General features: G+C 40.2%; 2 protein-coding genes across 6 annotated transcripts; both read left to right on the top strand.

The window, feature by feature from the left end:
• Positions 1 to 628: 628 nt before the first annotated feature.
• On the top strand, positions 629 to 5,952 carry Art4 (arginine methyltransferase 4). Of its 4 annotated transcripts, none has more exons than XM_076791431.1 (9): positions 629 to 995; positions 1,412 to 1,546; positions 1,612 to 2,106; positions 2,186 to 2,452; positions 2,532 to 2,754; positions 2,833 to 3,116; positions 3,191 to 3,327; positions 3,665 to 3,740; positions 3,812 to 5,952. In XM_076791431.1, the coding sequence occupies exons 1-9, from the start codon at positions 863 to 865 to the stop codon at positions 3,826 to 3,828; spliced, it is 1,767 nt and encodes a 588-aa protein (XP_076647546.1). In that variant the 5' UTR covers positions 629 to 862; the 3' UTR covers positions 3,829 to 5,952. The 4 variants fall into 4 exon arrangements, with proteins under 4 accessions (XP_076647546.1, XP_076647545.1, XP_076647544.1 ...); XM_076791430.1 differs by having other exon boundaries at positions 3,647 to 3,740; XM_076791429.1 differs by having other exon boundaries at positions 3,665 to 5,952.
• A 3,776-nt stretch (positions 5,953 to 9,728) lies between these two features.
• Positions 9,729 to 14,034, top strand: Alg10 (alpha-1,2-glucosyltransferase Alg10). Of its 2 annotated transcripts, none has more exons than XM_076791760.1 (4): positions 9,729 to 10,247; positions 10,443 to 10,785; positions 10,860 to 10,999; positions 11,076 to 14,034. In XM_076791760.1, exons 1-4 carry the CDS (start codon positions 10,077 to 10,079, stop codon positions 11,811 to 11,813), a joined length of 1,392 nt encoding a protein of 463 aa, XP_076647875.1. In that variant the 5' UTR covers positions 9,729 to 10,076; the 3' UTR covers positions 11,814 to 14,034. The 2 variants fall into 2 exon arrangements, with proteins under 2 accessions (XP_076647875.1, XP_076647876.1); XM_076791761.1 differs by having other exon boundaries at positions 9,730 to 10,038.
• The last annotated feature ends 243 nt before the right edge of the window (positions 14,035 to 14,277 follow it).

Here is a 14,277-nt window from a genome sequence, read left to right as displayed (position 1 = left end):
AATATGTTAAAAGAGGCTCTTCTATGTAGGCTCTGATCCAGCCTAAAAGATGATGCAGGTTCTAATACAGGCTAAAAAGATGATGCAGGTTCTGGTCCAGGCTAAAAAGTTGATGCAGGTTCTGGTCCAGGCTAAAAAGATGATGCAGGTTCTGTTCCAGGCTAAAAAGATGATGCTGAAAAGTGGGGAGTCTCATTTCCTCTCTGACCGCATCTTCCGAGTACAGTTTGCTCAGAAATTTAAAGGGTCTTTGGTGCATACCTATTTAATTGCATTTTCAGGTTTTCAGACGGTACTGGACGGTACGGTTTTTTCGAGTGAATGACGTAGCGAAGTTGTGCGACAAAGCGAAACTGGTGAAAACGCGGCTTAACGCATCGCATACAAAATAGTGGAAATCTATTCTGTGTGCAACTGTGACTAGATATTACATGTGTTCTGTGGCCGTGATACAAAATGCTTTTAGAAAACGAAAGGTTTTAAGCTGTCCTTCTGTGTAGTAGATATATGTGTATATGTGTATGTATATGTACATATATACACATAAATACATATGTGTTTACGTATTGTGAATCTAGGGAGTTGAATTAGGTATATATATTTAGTGTGCTAGTGACCCTAGTGCGCGTGTGTAATACGCGCCGGGGGTGGTTAGTCGATGGTACGGTGTGCGAACGTGAAAAATTCCGATTTCGGCTATTTTCTTTGATATCCGTCGTGTGAACCGTATCCGAACGGACAATAATAAATATTCTTTTTTTTCTGAAACAATTTCTCGCGAAACGACTATTGCGATAGGAGGGAAGCGCAAGGAAACTCATCGTGCAACTGCAGCGTACGAATACGCACGCGGTGTCTAAAAATGGCGAAGGTGTTTCGCGCGGTGACAGTATCGACTTTGTCAAACAATGGACGGTCAACACCGAAATATAATAAGCCGGTCACACTCAGTATCAACTACGATCCGCAAGGACTCAGCGTCGAGTTCCTCGGAGGTACCGATTCACTTCTAAATCATCTTTTGCGAATCGCGTCAGCGTCGTCCCGGAATGGTCAACATAACCACACTCCAACCACCGTTTTACGCGTTCTTTCTTTGTAAAGAGTCGACTCTGAGAATTTTTCTCGATTTTTCACGAATTCATTAATCGCAAGTTACCACGCGCGCGCGCGCGCGTCTAAACCATGATTTTTTTTATCACTGGTGTATACGCAAATGCTGTATTGTCATTAATTTACTTACGATTTACTTTTTGTTCGAAATGCTTTTATCCTCCATTCTTTTGAAAGGCACGATCCCGCGATCGTTTCGGTTTAACTTGTTAGAGACAAACTTTTCGTAACAACAGCGAGAACTTTATATTCGTGCGTTCGATGGAAAAGTAATGAAAAATTTGAATTGTTGCAATAGGTGATGGGAGAGACAAGACAACATTGCTGGAGTTCCCAGTAACTCCTAGCACCGAATGTTCTAGAGTATCGTCAAGAAGTTATGTATTCACATTAGAAACAGATAGTTTACTTGTAACCCTCGCCAGCGAAACAGGTAAGTTTATTTAAATACTCGAGCTTGTTACAAAGTATTATGTACCTCGTTCTTTACTTTCGCAGATTTTCGAAACTTCCATTCGCAAATATTGAAACTTAAGAATGGCAAAGGTGTGTCTGCTTTTAACGAAAGAACAGAGGAATCGTCGGCGATGCAGTACTTTCAATTCTATGGTTATCTCTCGCAGCAACAAAACATGATGCAGGATTACATTAGAACCAGTACATACCAGCGAGCGATTCTAGGAAATCTATCTGATTTCAAAGACAAAGTAGTGTTAGATGTAGGCGCAGGTTCTGGAATATTGTCGTTTTTTGCGGTTCAAGCAGGTGCGAAAAAAGTGTACGCGGTAGAGGCGAGTAATATGGCAAATCACGCGGAACTGCTCGTTGCTGCGAACAATTTGTCGGATAAGATCATCGTGATAGCTGGTAAAATAGAAGAAATCGAATTACCGGAACTAGTAGATTGCATAGTCAGCGAACCCATGGGTTACATGTTATACAATGAAAGAATGCTTGAAACTTATCTTCACGCGAAGAAATGGTTACAACCAGGTAAATACTTGCAAATCACGTTTTCGTTTAATTTGTTCTAGTTTGTCGTAACAAAGCTAATCGAATCGTATCGAAACAGGTGGAAGAATGTTTCCTTTGCGCGGTGATCTTCACATCGCACCGTTTTCCGACGAGAATCTTTACATGGAGCAATTCAATAAGGCCAATTTTTGGTATCAGACGTGTTTTCACGGTGTGGACCTGTCCGCGATGAGGAACAACGCGATTAAAGAATACTTTAGACAACCAATCGTCGATACCTTTGATATAAGAATTTGTATGGCCAAGTCCATCAGGCATATAGTAGACTTCCAAACCGCTAATGAGACTGACTTACATAGAATAGGTGAATCTTCGTATATTTCTTTCGTGCGATTCATCTTTTGGAGATACGAACAACGAGAGTTAATCGATGTATTTCGCAGAAATCGATGTTGATTTTCACATATTGGAAAGTGGCACGTGTCACGGGCTTGCATTTTGGTTCGACGTTGCATTTATTGGATCGACGCAGCAAGTTTGGCTAAGCACGGCTCCCACAGAACCCCTTACGCATTGGTACCAAGTGCGTTGTCTTCTGGAGAATCCATTATTCTGTAAAAGTGGTCAGCTGTTATCCGGAAAGGTCATTCTTATAGCGAACAAAAGGTGCACTTGCATAAAATAACGTCTACAAATAATAACGATGGTAACGTAGAATGATTCATGAGAACGTACAAATTTCAGACAATCCTACGACGTGACAATAGATTTGAAGCTCGAAGGGACAAACATGGAAAGCAGTAGTAACACGTTGGATCTGAAGAATCCGTACTTCAGGTATACAGGTGCAGCCGCACAACCCCCTCCAGGTTTAAATAACACCTCGCCCAGCGAATCCTATTGGACAACTTTGGACGCGCAGGGGGCTCGGCAAGCGGTTAACATGGTCAACGGAATGTCGGTTAACGGTCTCGGTGAAGTTTCCATGGACGCGACTGCGGTCAATCCCGGCAATTTACTCGCGATAGGTAAAACTGTAACTCCGACACAGACCTTTCCGATAGGAACAACGTTATTTACTTAGTCGACGCGTTTCGTCCAGGAGGCCAACCGAATATTCATCCCGGTTCGATCTCGAGCACCGGTCGGGGACGGGTGGGTGGCACAGCGACGAGTACACAAGCGGCGCAACTGATAGGCGGTGGAATTACTCCAAACATGTTCACGTCTCCCGCTACGGTAAGTCTCTAACACGACTAAACGCCACTTCAATTACCAGCGAGCTAATTACCCGAAGGTTGCACCGCATCGCACCCGCACACCGCATCGCATCGCGCGGTTTCCAAAAATATTATTAAATCATTCGATGAATCGTCACGCTCTCGAACGCCTAAAGAATTATGCAATGCTGCGGTCCTCCTCCTTATGCGTGTACGTTTCCGTTTTAGAATATAATAGCTCGCTAAACATTCAAAGCATAAACTTTTCCCTATTATACCGTTAATGTGCGAAAGGATACTAAAGTGTACGCCTGCCTGCGTGGTCTTTCGCGCTACAGCTTGGTGTTACTTTCCAGCAATCGCTGGTCCTTGGGAATACCTCGCATTATCCAGTGAATCCCAGCTTGATGATCGGCGATTACGTGACACCTGGTAACGGCATATCCTCCCAAACGTATCGGCAATGATCAATGGTGAAATCATTTTCCGGTGACTATTCCCAGACGGCGAAACAATCTAGCGATCATCGACACCGCGGCAACGATAGTGGGAACACCTGCAACCGTAGCAGCAAACAGTGCCGCAACATGGAAACGAGTCACAGTGGGAGGCACGCTGGAGGAAACTGCGAACCGTCCTCTCGTAGTCATCATGTCATTTTTCACATAGTCGCCCTCTATTTAATTGCCCGCTCGAAGATTCGATCTTCCAGATCCAGCGAAGTGCATGCTTGCCAAACGTATTCGAAAACAAATGATATTTTTTAACGACAATACAGCCATCGTACGTACTATGTATCTCACCGCGTAACATCAACAACGTCGTAAACGTTTTACCGAGCTCCTAACGTGTATCGTCTTGTGTATCGACATGCTTGACGACCAGGACGCAGATTAGGTACAGGACAGAACTTTTCCTCTCTACGTCACACGATCCAGGTGCTGCTCACCATGCTACTCTATCATTTAATTCTCTCAGAATCCTCTTTTACATCGAAATCATTCGTAATAATTCTGATATTAGCGTTCCCGAACGTCGAGGACGCGTGCCATGCTTTTCTTTCTCTTTCTTTTGTTGTATACTCGAGATTGTGTTATTTAACGACACGCCACAGAAGATTTCACGATTGAACGTGGCTGTCTCTCCTGTACCTCGTCTGCGATCCAAGCAATTCAACAGTAAATTACGTTGCGATCGTTCGTCCTTATTCTTCTTTGCTTTCTATTCGATACGCTTGTATACTATCTCGGAATCGGCTTGGTTGATCTTCAACCACGAGCGACATTTTTACACGACGATTTTTAGAATAATGTACGATGTTCCCGAACGTGTGCAAGGTGTGTCGCGTAGAACGTCGCGTCTACTCTGTTTTCTCAGAAATTATTTCCTTTCTGGATCAGCCGTTATCTTTCTTTTTCTTTATACACTGCTAATCGATTTCCTAATTTGGAATTTTTTGGCGATTCTGGCGAATCTGGCGTGCCAAGCGGAACATTCCGTTTCAAAGATTAATGGAGGTCCTCGACCGTCACACGATTTCATTGCAATTTCATAATTTCAGAGAAGACACTCCCCGGCAATACTTGGCGCGCGATACACCCTGTACAGAAAGCGAAATGTGCAAAAAAGCAATAGTTCGTTAATGTTACGATAATGGAGCACTCTGTGGCATTGCCTGTTATTTATTCATTCGATTCGACTTGATCCAGTTTAATTCAATTCAATTCAATTCAATTCGATACAACGTACGGCTTTACATATACTATCCGTATACATAGTTTCTACCGAGAACCATCCAGTAAAACTAATAATAAATTCAACGAGAATATTCGTGTACACCTATAGCATCATGTCGATCTATAATCTCATTGAATTTCTCCGTGACCCGTTAATTTTGCGTTCTCTTTTAAGTAAGTGATATTTTTGTTCGTTATTTATGGTTTAGAAAGTAAAAACGATTGTACATAATCGATAATTACACGAGCCGACTTTTTCATCGTATTATTTGCGATGAAAAAATTGGCGAGAAAGAGGGAGGGAGGGGGGGAAGTACGGCGCGTTTCAATAAAATTACGTTGCGACTCGTGTGTCAAACTGATTTGTATTGTTACAATGTACAGATGCCAGGGTGCGGTAACGGTGTTTCGAGTTTTGTAACGTTTTCTATTGCGCGTCGACTTCCGGTCAGTAGGATTAATTCTCTACTTTTAATGTACTTGGACTATTCTGTCAGAATTCCATTACCTTTACACGTTCCCCGTTTTAATTGGCTGTTTGATCGCGGAACGAACCGCCGGCGTCTGCCGCAAATCAAATTTTGTACAATTCATCGTGCAACAACAATTTGTTTCGTCTCGTTCGACCGCGAAAAAACGGTTCGTTGCGCGAATAAACAGCGCCACGTTTTCTTTTTTTATACATATACACATTATACATAGTTCCGAGGTAATCGATGAATTATTTAATTTTACAAAACAACTGCGAACGTACTCCCGAAATTAGTTTTACACAGGTAATCTCCTGATAATGAGGTGCAGAATGTGCGCGCGCGCGTGTCGAACGCGCACGAGCTTTTATCGCGATAGACTGAAACTGTAAAGATGCACGACAATGCGTCGGAAAGAATAAAAGAACAAATGAGCAACCGAGATAATCAATCGTATAATTCACGAGTCGTGTCTCAGAGCCGAAGTCGGGAAATTTTTCCGTTTCTTCTTTCTTTCTTTTTTTTTCCTCTTTATTCTTGCTTTCAATCTTTCCTTCTTATAAAATAAAATGTCTGGAAACAAACAGCCCTCTTGTCTACATGATATCCCTAACACAGAACCCCTTATTATCAGAGGGTTACCTGTTATCTATTCTATTCTATTATGTTATATTATATTATATTATACATAATAACTGTACATACGGAATAACGTTTACTCCGAGCAAGATCGTTGATCGTACTCGGATGACAGTGTAATGCTTAAGTCTCGTTAGTTCCTAAGGAGTGCTCTTCGTTTATTGTCTGCACAAGCTTGGTTTTTATAGAAGTCGATCGTTCACGATGGTTTCCCTCGGTAATGATTTTCGTCGTGCTAAAAAGAACAAGTCGAGCAGACGCGACAGATATTATCTGATTTATTCGATAACACGTAGTATTGCGATCAAACATTTACGTCTAATAATCAAGAATGTATTATATATCTTTTACTCGAACGATAACGATATTTTCATTGGTTCGTTACTGTATCCGTAAAGGAATGGTGGGTTCTCGTCCCATTGTGTTCATTTATCTGTTTAATTATTTATGTCGTAGGAAATTCAGTGAAGCGATAGCGAAGGAAAACGAAAAATGATTGTAAATAATTCGCAAACGTTCTCCACGGGGTTTACTTAAGGTACACGATCATAGTTTCGCGCATAGGATTTCGTTAACTGGAACGTGTTCAGCGTGTTTAAAATGATTTTGACTGCAGGCATTCCACAAGTGCTGATAGACGGACCGCGGATCCTAAGTGAAAACGAAAAAACAATCTCCGAAAAACATCAAACACTCGAGTCCAACGAATATGCGTTGTGTTCTGTCGATTCATTTTTGAGAATGGTAACGTTGTACGGGGATCCGCAGTCCAACAATAATTGCATCGATTCGTTGTTCATATCGAAAGATGTGCTTCTTCCAGTGTCTCGTTCTTTCTCTCTGTCCAAGAGTACATGAGAACATTCAAAGCAATATGTAGAATTGAACGCCTACAAAAGTATTAGTTGTATACCGTGCATACGTGTTTCAGTTTTCCAATAGGAGAGACAAAAGATTGAGTAAACCTAAGCGTACATTTTGATATTTCCTTTTTATTTCTTTCTTTTTCTAGATATTGCTTTCAGTGACAAAGTGCGTGCGTGCGTGCGCGCGGGCGCACGTGCTTCCGTATTCGCGTTCCTGTCGTCCCGTACACGACAACGAGTTAATTAACGACTGAAAGATACAAAATGTCTCAGGTAGCCATGCGAGTTCGAAGAACGATGTTTACATTTACGCTTCTCCCACAATCCTCTTTTATTTCTACGGCCATTCGTCAAAAACTAAGTTCCCTTCCATTTCCGCAATCCACACCCATAACCCACACTCACTATTAGCACCACCGACCATCCCTTAATTAAGACGCATAGTCTTCGTAGCGTTGGACTAAATGAAATACGGTATTGCTTTTCGAAAAATTCAACAGTCACCTTTTGCGGTCAAATAAAAATATACTTGTATTCGTTCCAATAACGATTATCTCGTGTTTCAGTATCGAACAGCTTCTCGTATATTTTCCAACGTTCAACAACCACGCAATCGTCGACGAGCATCGAGACGATGGAATTTTCATCGAGATTTTCCTTGAAATTCGATATCGATACGTGTAAAAGCATATCAAGAGTAGACTTGTTTGCAATCACGAACAACAATAGACATACTTTCGTTTCAATAAATCGATCAATCCAAATTAACGATATGCGTTCTATACTCCATCGCGTATAACAACTTTGTACTTGCAACCACGATCCTTATGTGGACAAGTATAATTACGCATGCATTGAATTGGTTCACGACGAAACGATTCAACCTTTGATTTCAAGTTAGAACATTTCCATGCACATTTACAATTTGTTAAGAATAAGTGAATATGTACATATGCCAAAACTTTGCATGTCTTTCTTTGTTTGCCTAACATCGGTCGACAAATCAAAGGAAAGCGAAAGAACGCAAGTGAATACGAATACGAATATTTCAGATCTCAACGAGAAGAATGCTCAGCTTTGTACGGTGTTTGCATATTAGAACTTAATTGTGATATACGTACATACACATATTTCGCCTATATGTCTTTTTTATATACAACGTTTAATGTCTGCGTACACAAAGATCATGTTTTCCATGTGCAACAAGGCATCGTTTTTTGTTCGCGTTTCGTGTGTATTACGCTTCAACGAAACTCGATTCGTTTCCTCCTTACAATTAGTAAAAATATACCCCTATTCTGTAATCATTCTCAGGTCCAAATGCCGTAAAGTTCGATAGACGATGTGGATTGATTTTTCTGTGTGCCAGGAAGGAACCAGGTAGTATATAGTATCAAACTGAAGACTGGCATGCGTTTTATCGATACGTTATATTATTATTGTTTTCAAGCTCTGTCTAACGATGAGACAGGAACGAATTGTACACGACAAACTATGCAACGCAACATCTTAGCGTGTCAAGTAAAACGAACTGCCGAGAGCCAATAACATGCCAAACTTCGAAGTACTATAATTTCAGTCGTGAGATACCTTTGAAATACCTTCAATGTTTCGTATTACCACGCATGCTAAATTTTACTCGACATTTTCTAACGAATTGAACCGAAGTTAGTATTATCTGTAACGAACGTACGGTACGGTAATTAGTATTTTTTAATTCCTACATTATGTATCTCTTTAAAAAGCGAACTTGTCAGATCTAAGGTGCATTAAAAATTTCTTCTTGTAACGAACACATGGTTTCTCATAGGGTTCTGTTGTACGAAACAAGAGCCTAGCTAGCACAACACGTTACAAGTCTGCCTAGTGTCTACAATCTACTTACTTGTAAAGTATCACAGTTTTGTATTCTGTTAATGTTTTTACATATAACAACAACAAAAAAAAAATCAAGATTACTCAGATCGTTTCACCTCGAATCTGAGAATAATAAGTTACAATAAACTTATTTATCTCGACATTACAGTGAACGTTTTCTTTATGAACAATCAAAAAAGCACTTTGATTCCACATTATTCTAGAAATAAAATCTGCCGCAACGCGATCAGGCAAATGTATTTTCCCGCGTAATTTTAGAGATTATATTTGAACAAGCAAATAGGATCGATATCCGAAGCAACGGTGGCGCCTCTTGTGACGATGTAAGACGATGGATTAGTTTGGATGCAGGTTCTGGTCCAGGCTAAAAAGATGACGCAGGTTCTGGTCCAGGCTAAAAATTAGACTAGGGGGCAGCACCACTATACCGGGGATACTAAAATCCCGGGCGTGAGCACTCTCATTTCCTCTCTGTTAATGTCCAACTCCTAAAGAACAGAACAAATGATTCTTACCGATATTCCCATAAGGGGTAGTGCAATAGGCGGCAGGAATCATCTGGTTCTGAAAATCTGTAAATAGCGCCACTAGACTGTAGCGGCAAAACGCTCAAACTGTTAGCCAAACGTTACCGACCGAGTAACACATGGTGCCGCCAGCGCCACCTGGCGGTAGAAACTCGAACACTAATCGGCTACAAGCTTGGGCGTTTTGTCACTACGAGGTAATGGCGCTGTTTGCAGGTTTTGCTGGAAGATGTACGTGCCGCCACCCAGCCGAGGAATCCTGAACACTAACCTGCATCATCTTCTTGGCTGGATCAGTGCCCACCCCCGTGCCCCGGGCGTGAGCACTCACATATCTTCATTGGTACCTCTAGTGGTAATTGGTGGTAGTAAAGCGAAGTTCCGGCAACGTCACGAATGTAATCTCGAAGTGTTCGATATTGGATGGCAACACGTGTTTCCGACGATATTGTTTTCGTGCGATTGAAACTAATTGCAAAAATTGAACCGTACGATCAATATCTACGTACAATTCAAACGATCAGCAGGTTGATTTCCTCGCTCGAGTTAAATTGATTGATCTCCGATGCGTTCACACGTCTACCGATGTTTTTCGTTATCATTGTTCTGATAGCGTAGTTTCATCTGTTTATTGTTTTCGTTAATCGAAACCATGGCGGTGAAAATCGAGTCTCAAATTGTACAACAGTTTACAATTTTATCATTTTTCTCGTGCATCGTAATATTATTTCTTTTTCTGAATCACGTGCAACCATATTATTTCATTGACGAGGTTTTCCACGTACCTCAGACATTGCAGTATTGCGCCGGCAATTTTACACAGGTATGTTTCGGTTTCTAATTTTTTTTTACGTTTTCATTTGCAACATCGTAACATAATTCGAAGATGGGATAGGATAGAAAATATCTTTTCTTCACTGTTTAACTATCCACATTATAATTTCCGCTAATCAGGGAACAACGCTTCGAGTATACTCTAAAATAAATTATATTTGAAAGACATGCATATTATTTTCAGTGGGATCCTAAAATTACCACCTTACCTGGGTTGTATTTACTCGCAACTCTGATATTATCACCTTTTAATCTTTGTAACATCTTTTACATGAGATGCATAAATTTACTTGGAACGTTTATCAATTTCTATCTCATTTACAATATAACCAAACATATTTCGATAACTCGCCCTGCAAAAAGATGGAAAAACTGGAAACATCTCCTGGTGGCTTGTAACATTATGCTCTTTCCACCTTTGTTCTTCTGGCACTTTCTATATTACACAGATGTTGTGTCGGTCAACGCGATATTATTAATGTTACTATTGCATTTACATAAAAAATTTAAAATGGCAGCAGCCGTAGGTACGTATTAAAAGAGTAGTAGAACAGAATGCGGTAGAATTTCAAAAATAAAACTATAATATATAATGCCGCAGGTCTCTTATCTGTGCTAATTCGCCAAACAAACATTATTTGGGTTGCATTCGTTAGTGTGGAGCTTGCGTTCGATTTAATAGAACGTAAAAAGCCCAAGTCGATAACAAGCCAAGAGTACAGTTCTTTTATCTATTTAAAAGTGAGTAGTAATTCGATGAAAAATAGAATGAAATTATAATATTTCCTCTGATCTATCTTTATTATGTAATTTTTAGAAACAATGGAAAAAGATAACCGAAGAAACGTCTTGTGGATGGGCATCGTTTTTTAAATTTATTATCGAAATTGTCGTACAGTTGCTTCCGTATGCAACAGTATGTTCAGTATTTCTTCTATTCGTTATCTGGAATAAGGGTATAGTGGTCGGAGATCGTGCAGCCCATGTTCCCACTATTCATCTCCCTCAATTATTCTATTTTTCTGCTTTTATTTCTTGCTTTCTATGGCCTTACACGATTACTCATTGGAAGTCCTACATAAATTTTCTTAGAATACGGTGGGTTCTTCACCTTTGCCTTTTGGGTTTTTTAACCGTAGCAATCCATTTCAACACTCTCGTTCATCCGTACATGTTAGCTGACAATAGGCATTATATATTTTACTTTTGGAATAGGCTAATGGGGAAGTACGCGTCGTTCAAGTATCTATTAATACCCGTTTATTCGTTTACCCTGTACACGATGTTCCATAGAATCAATCATTTGAGGTTTGCTACTCAAGTCAACTATACTTTCATGATATCCATGGTCATGATTCCTCAGTTGCTCGTGGAACCACGTTATTTCATTATTCCGTACATTCTTTATCGTTTGCTAATACAAGAACCAAAAAACTGGCAAATTATCATGGAAACAATTACCACATTGACAGTTAATTTCTTACAATTCTATATTTTTGTTAATAAAACATTTTATTGGAGCAACGAACCTTATCCTCAGAGGATATCGTGGTAATAAAAAAAAAAAAAGAAATAAAATAAAATAAAAAAAGAGGAAGAAGTGGAAAAAGAACATTAAACTTTCCTTTCCTTTCTTACTCTTGTTTTCATTGCGCGTTCTGTATCCGCAGAAGCAGACAACTTTTACAAACTTTTTTTGTAATTGTAGAATATCACATCATTATTTATTACTTTTCTTACATTTCTCTATGAGGAACAGTAATCAACTAATTAAGCGTGAACTGTCGTTCACATGCAGAAGTAGGTTTCTTCTTTTGTTCGACTCGCACACCATTTCCAAAATTAAGCCTACAGTCACTTTCGAACGTTGTATGAAAAAGAAATCGGGGGAATCAAATCTTTATACGTATGCATACATAATATGTATATACGTATACACCGCGACGATATATTTTTCTTTTGTTCGAATCGGTTCCCAGTTCTACTTAAAATCACGGCTTATCCTGTAACTAAGATATGTCACGATTGAGATAATTATACTCGTAGACGCGCGATTAGAAACTGTATGGAAAACTTTTCGAATACTTGGATGGATTTTTTTTTTTTGAAGTTCTCTATTCGGCCCAAGCTTGTCTCGCGAATCGATTCGGGCCTACCCACATCTTTCTCGCCTAGCCTCGATTGCGTAGAAACCAAGACATTAAGTATGACGCCATTTGCACAGATTTCCACGGAACGCGAATAATTAAGATCCCTCGCCTTACTTAAACAGCCTGTAAATACATACTTGGCTTTACAGTACTTTACTTGACTTTACATTATACCTACGAAACACCACTAACCGTCCTTCCTGCTCCGTTACCTCGTTACAGAGCATCTGAAAATTGATTAAAAAACCGCTTTCAGTCTTATACAAACGTGTCGCGCGCATTCAAAGTCATCTCTGTGCTTTCGTCCTTGATTCTTTACACGAGTATCGTTACGAACTTCATCGTCGAACGTACAGTCGATGAAATAAACACGGGTTTTTATTGTGAATATTTTTTTCTTCGCTTAAACGGGTAATAAATGTCCAATTTTTTTTTGTTTTCTGACAATCGAGAGTCAAAAGCATCACCAGGTTCGTCGTGGTACAAGTGTTTCGCAAAATTGCTAGATTTGTTCCATCCAGCGCACTCTTAATTGTACGGATAATTCGTGTAACGAGAATGAGTTATTCGGGCGGCTCGAGTGGCCAGATTACGTTACTTCTGTCTGGTATAATAATTTTAGTTATTACGGGAGCTTTTACAAACTTATCGTTAGCACCAATCGAGAGTTCCAATAACTTGCAATAACGCGCGCATCGACAAGCGATAGAATTGTGTACTGCTGATCAATTCAGAGAGACGAGCGAAAGCGTTTGTTGAAAATTTCGACTTTGATTTGCCGCTTTCTAAATATTCGAACAAAAGACTAATAGCACACGAGCGTAATTTGACGCACGATTCAGTCTACAAAAATGGGTACTTTTGTTCTGAATCGAACAGGAGCAAATATCTTCATTCTTCGTTAAAATGTCGTCGCTTGTACATACTCGCGAATAATACGCATACGCACAGGCGCGCGCACACACATACACCTACGGGACAGTCGAACGGAAATTCGAAATAAACAATGGTGTCACGCTTATTGTCGAGGTTAGCTATTTAGTGCCTTTCAGTTCTGTGCTCCGTTTAACCTGTTAATCGGCCAATTCCTTATGTTTCTCCGATCGCGTTTCCATATTCGATGACTTTAAATTTTCTTATTCCCTTACCTAAATCTTTACACTTGCTTATCATCTAATATCTATATTAGGTTAAGTTATTCTGAGAACGTATGGTTTTGCAAATTTTGCTTATTCGCCATTTGTTGTGATCGAACAATCACCGGTTTAACAGGTTAAAACGATCGTTCGCATATACGCGTGACCAGCAACTGACAGCACGCGGCACGCATGCGCGCAACAACTGACAGCACGCGGTACGCATGCGCGCAACACCGACGCCACTCGCCGCCATACCGCAAGTTCAGAGGCGGGAAAATTGAATTCATTTGGTACGGCCAATACTGTTAAACGACACTATCGCTCATTCATACAAACCGCGTGATTCGCGCGGAAACCACCCTAATCTGACAACAAGTTATTGCTTTCATCAACGAATCCATTCGACTCGATTTCATCCGATCTGCGGTTTATTCCCTCGCACTCTATCCGCCATAACGAATTTTCATCGAAATTAATTGCAACGTCAAATCGGGGTTAGAATCATTTAAGTTAAGCTACTCGATTATCGCGCCCAATAGTTCAACGAACGATTCGATCCGATTCAAACCAGTCGTTGAACATTAAACGCAAACCGAGATTATTGCACGACCGACATCGGTAGAGTAGAAGATAGCGAGTTTTTCTACTCGAGCAACAAGAGATCTAAAACCTACGGAATTTCGAAAGTTTCCTATATCACTTGTGTCACTTTGGTAATTGCTGTCTTGCC

The sequence above is a fragment of the Halictus rubicundus genome, chromosome 8, assembly GCF_050948215.1.
Source record: "Halictus rubicundus isolate RS-2024b chromosome 8, iyHalRubi1_principal, whole genome shotgun sequence".
NCBI classification, from domain to species: domain Eukaryota; kingdom Metazoa; phylum Arthropoda; class Insecta; order Hymenoptera; family Halictidae; genus Halictus; species Halictus rubicundus.
Note: the sequence above shows the minus strand (reverse complement) of the source record. Positions and strands in the feature narration are given on the sequence as shown.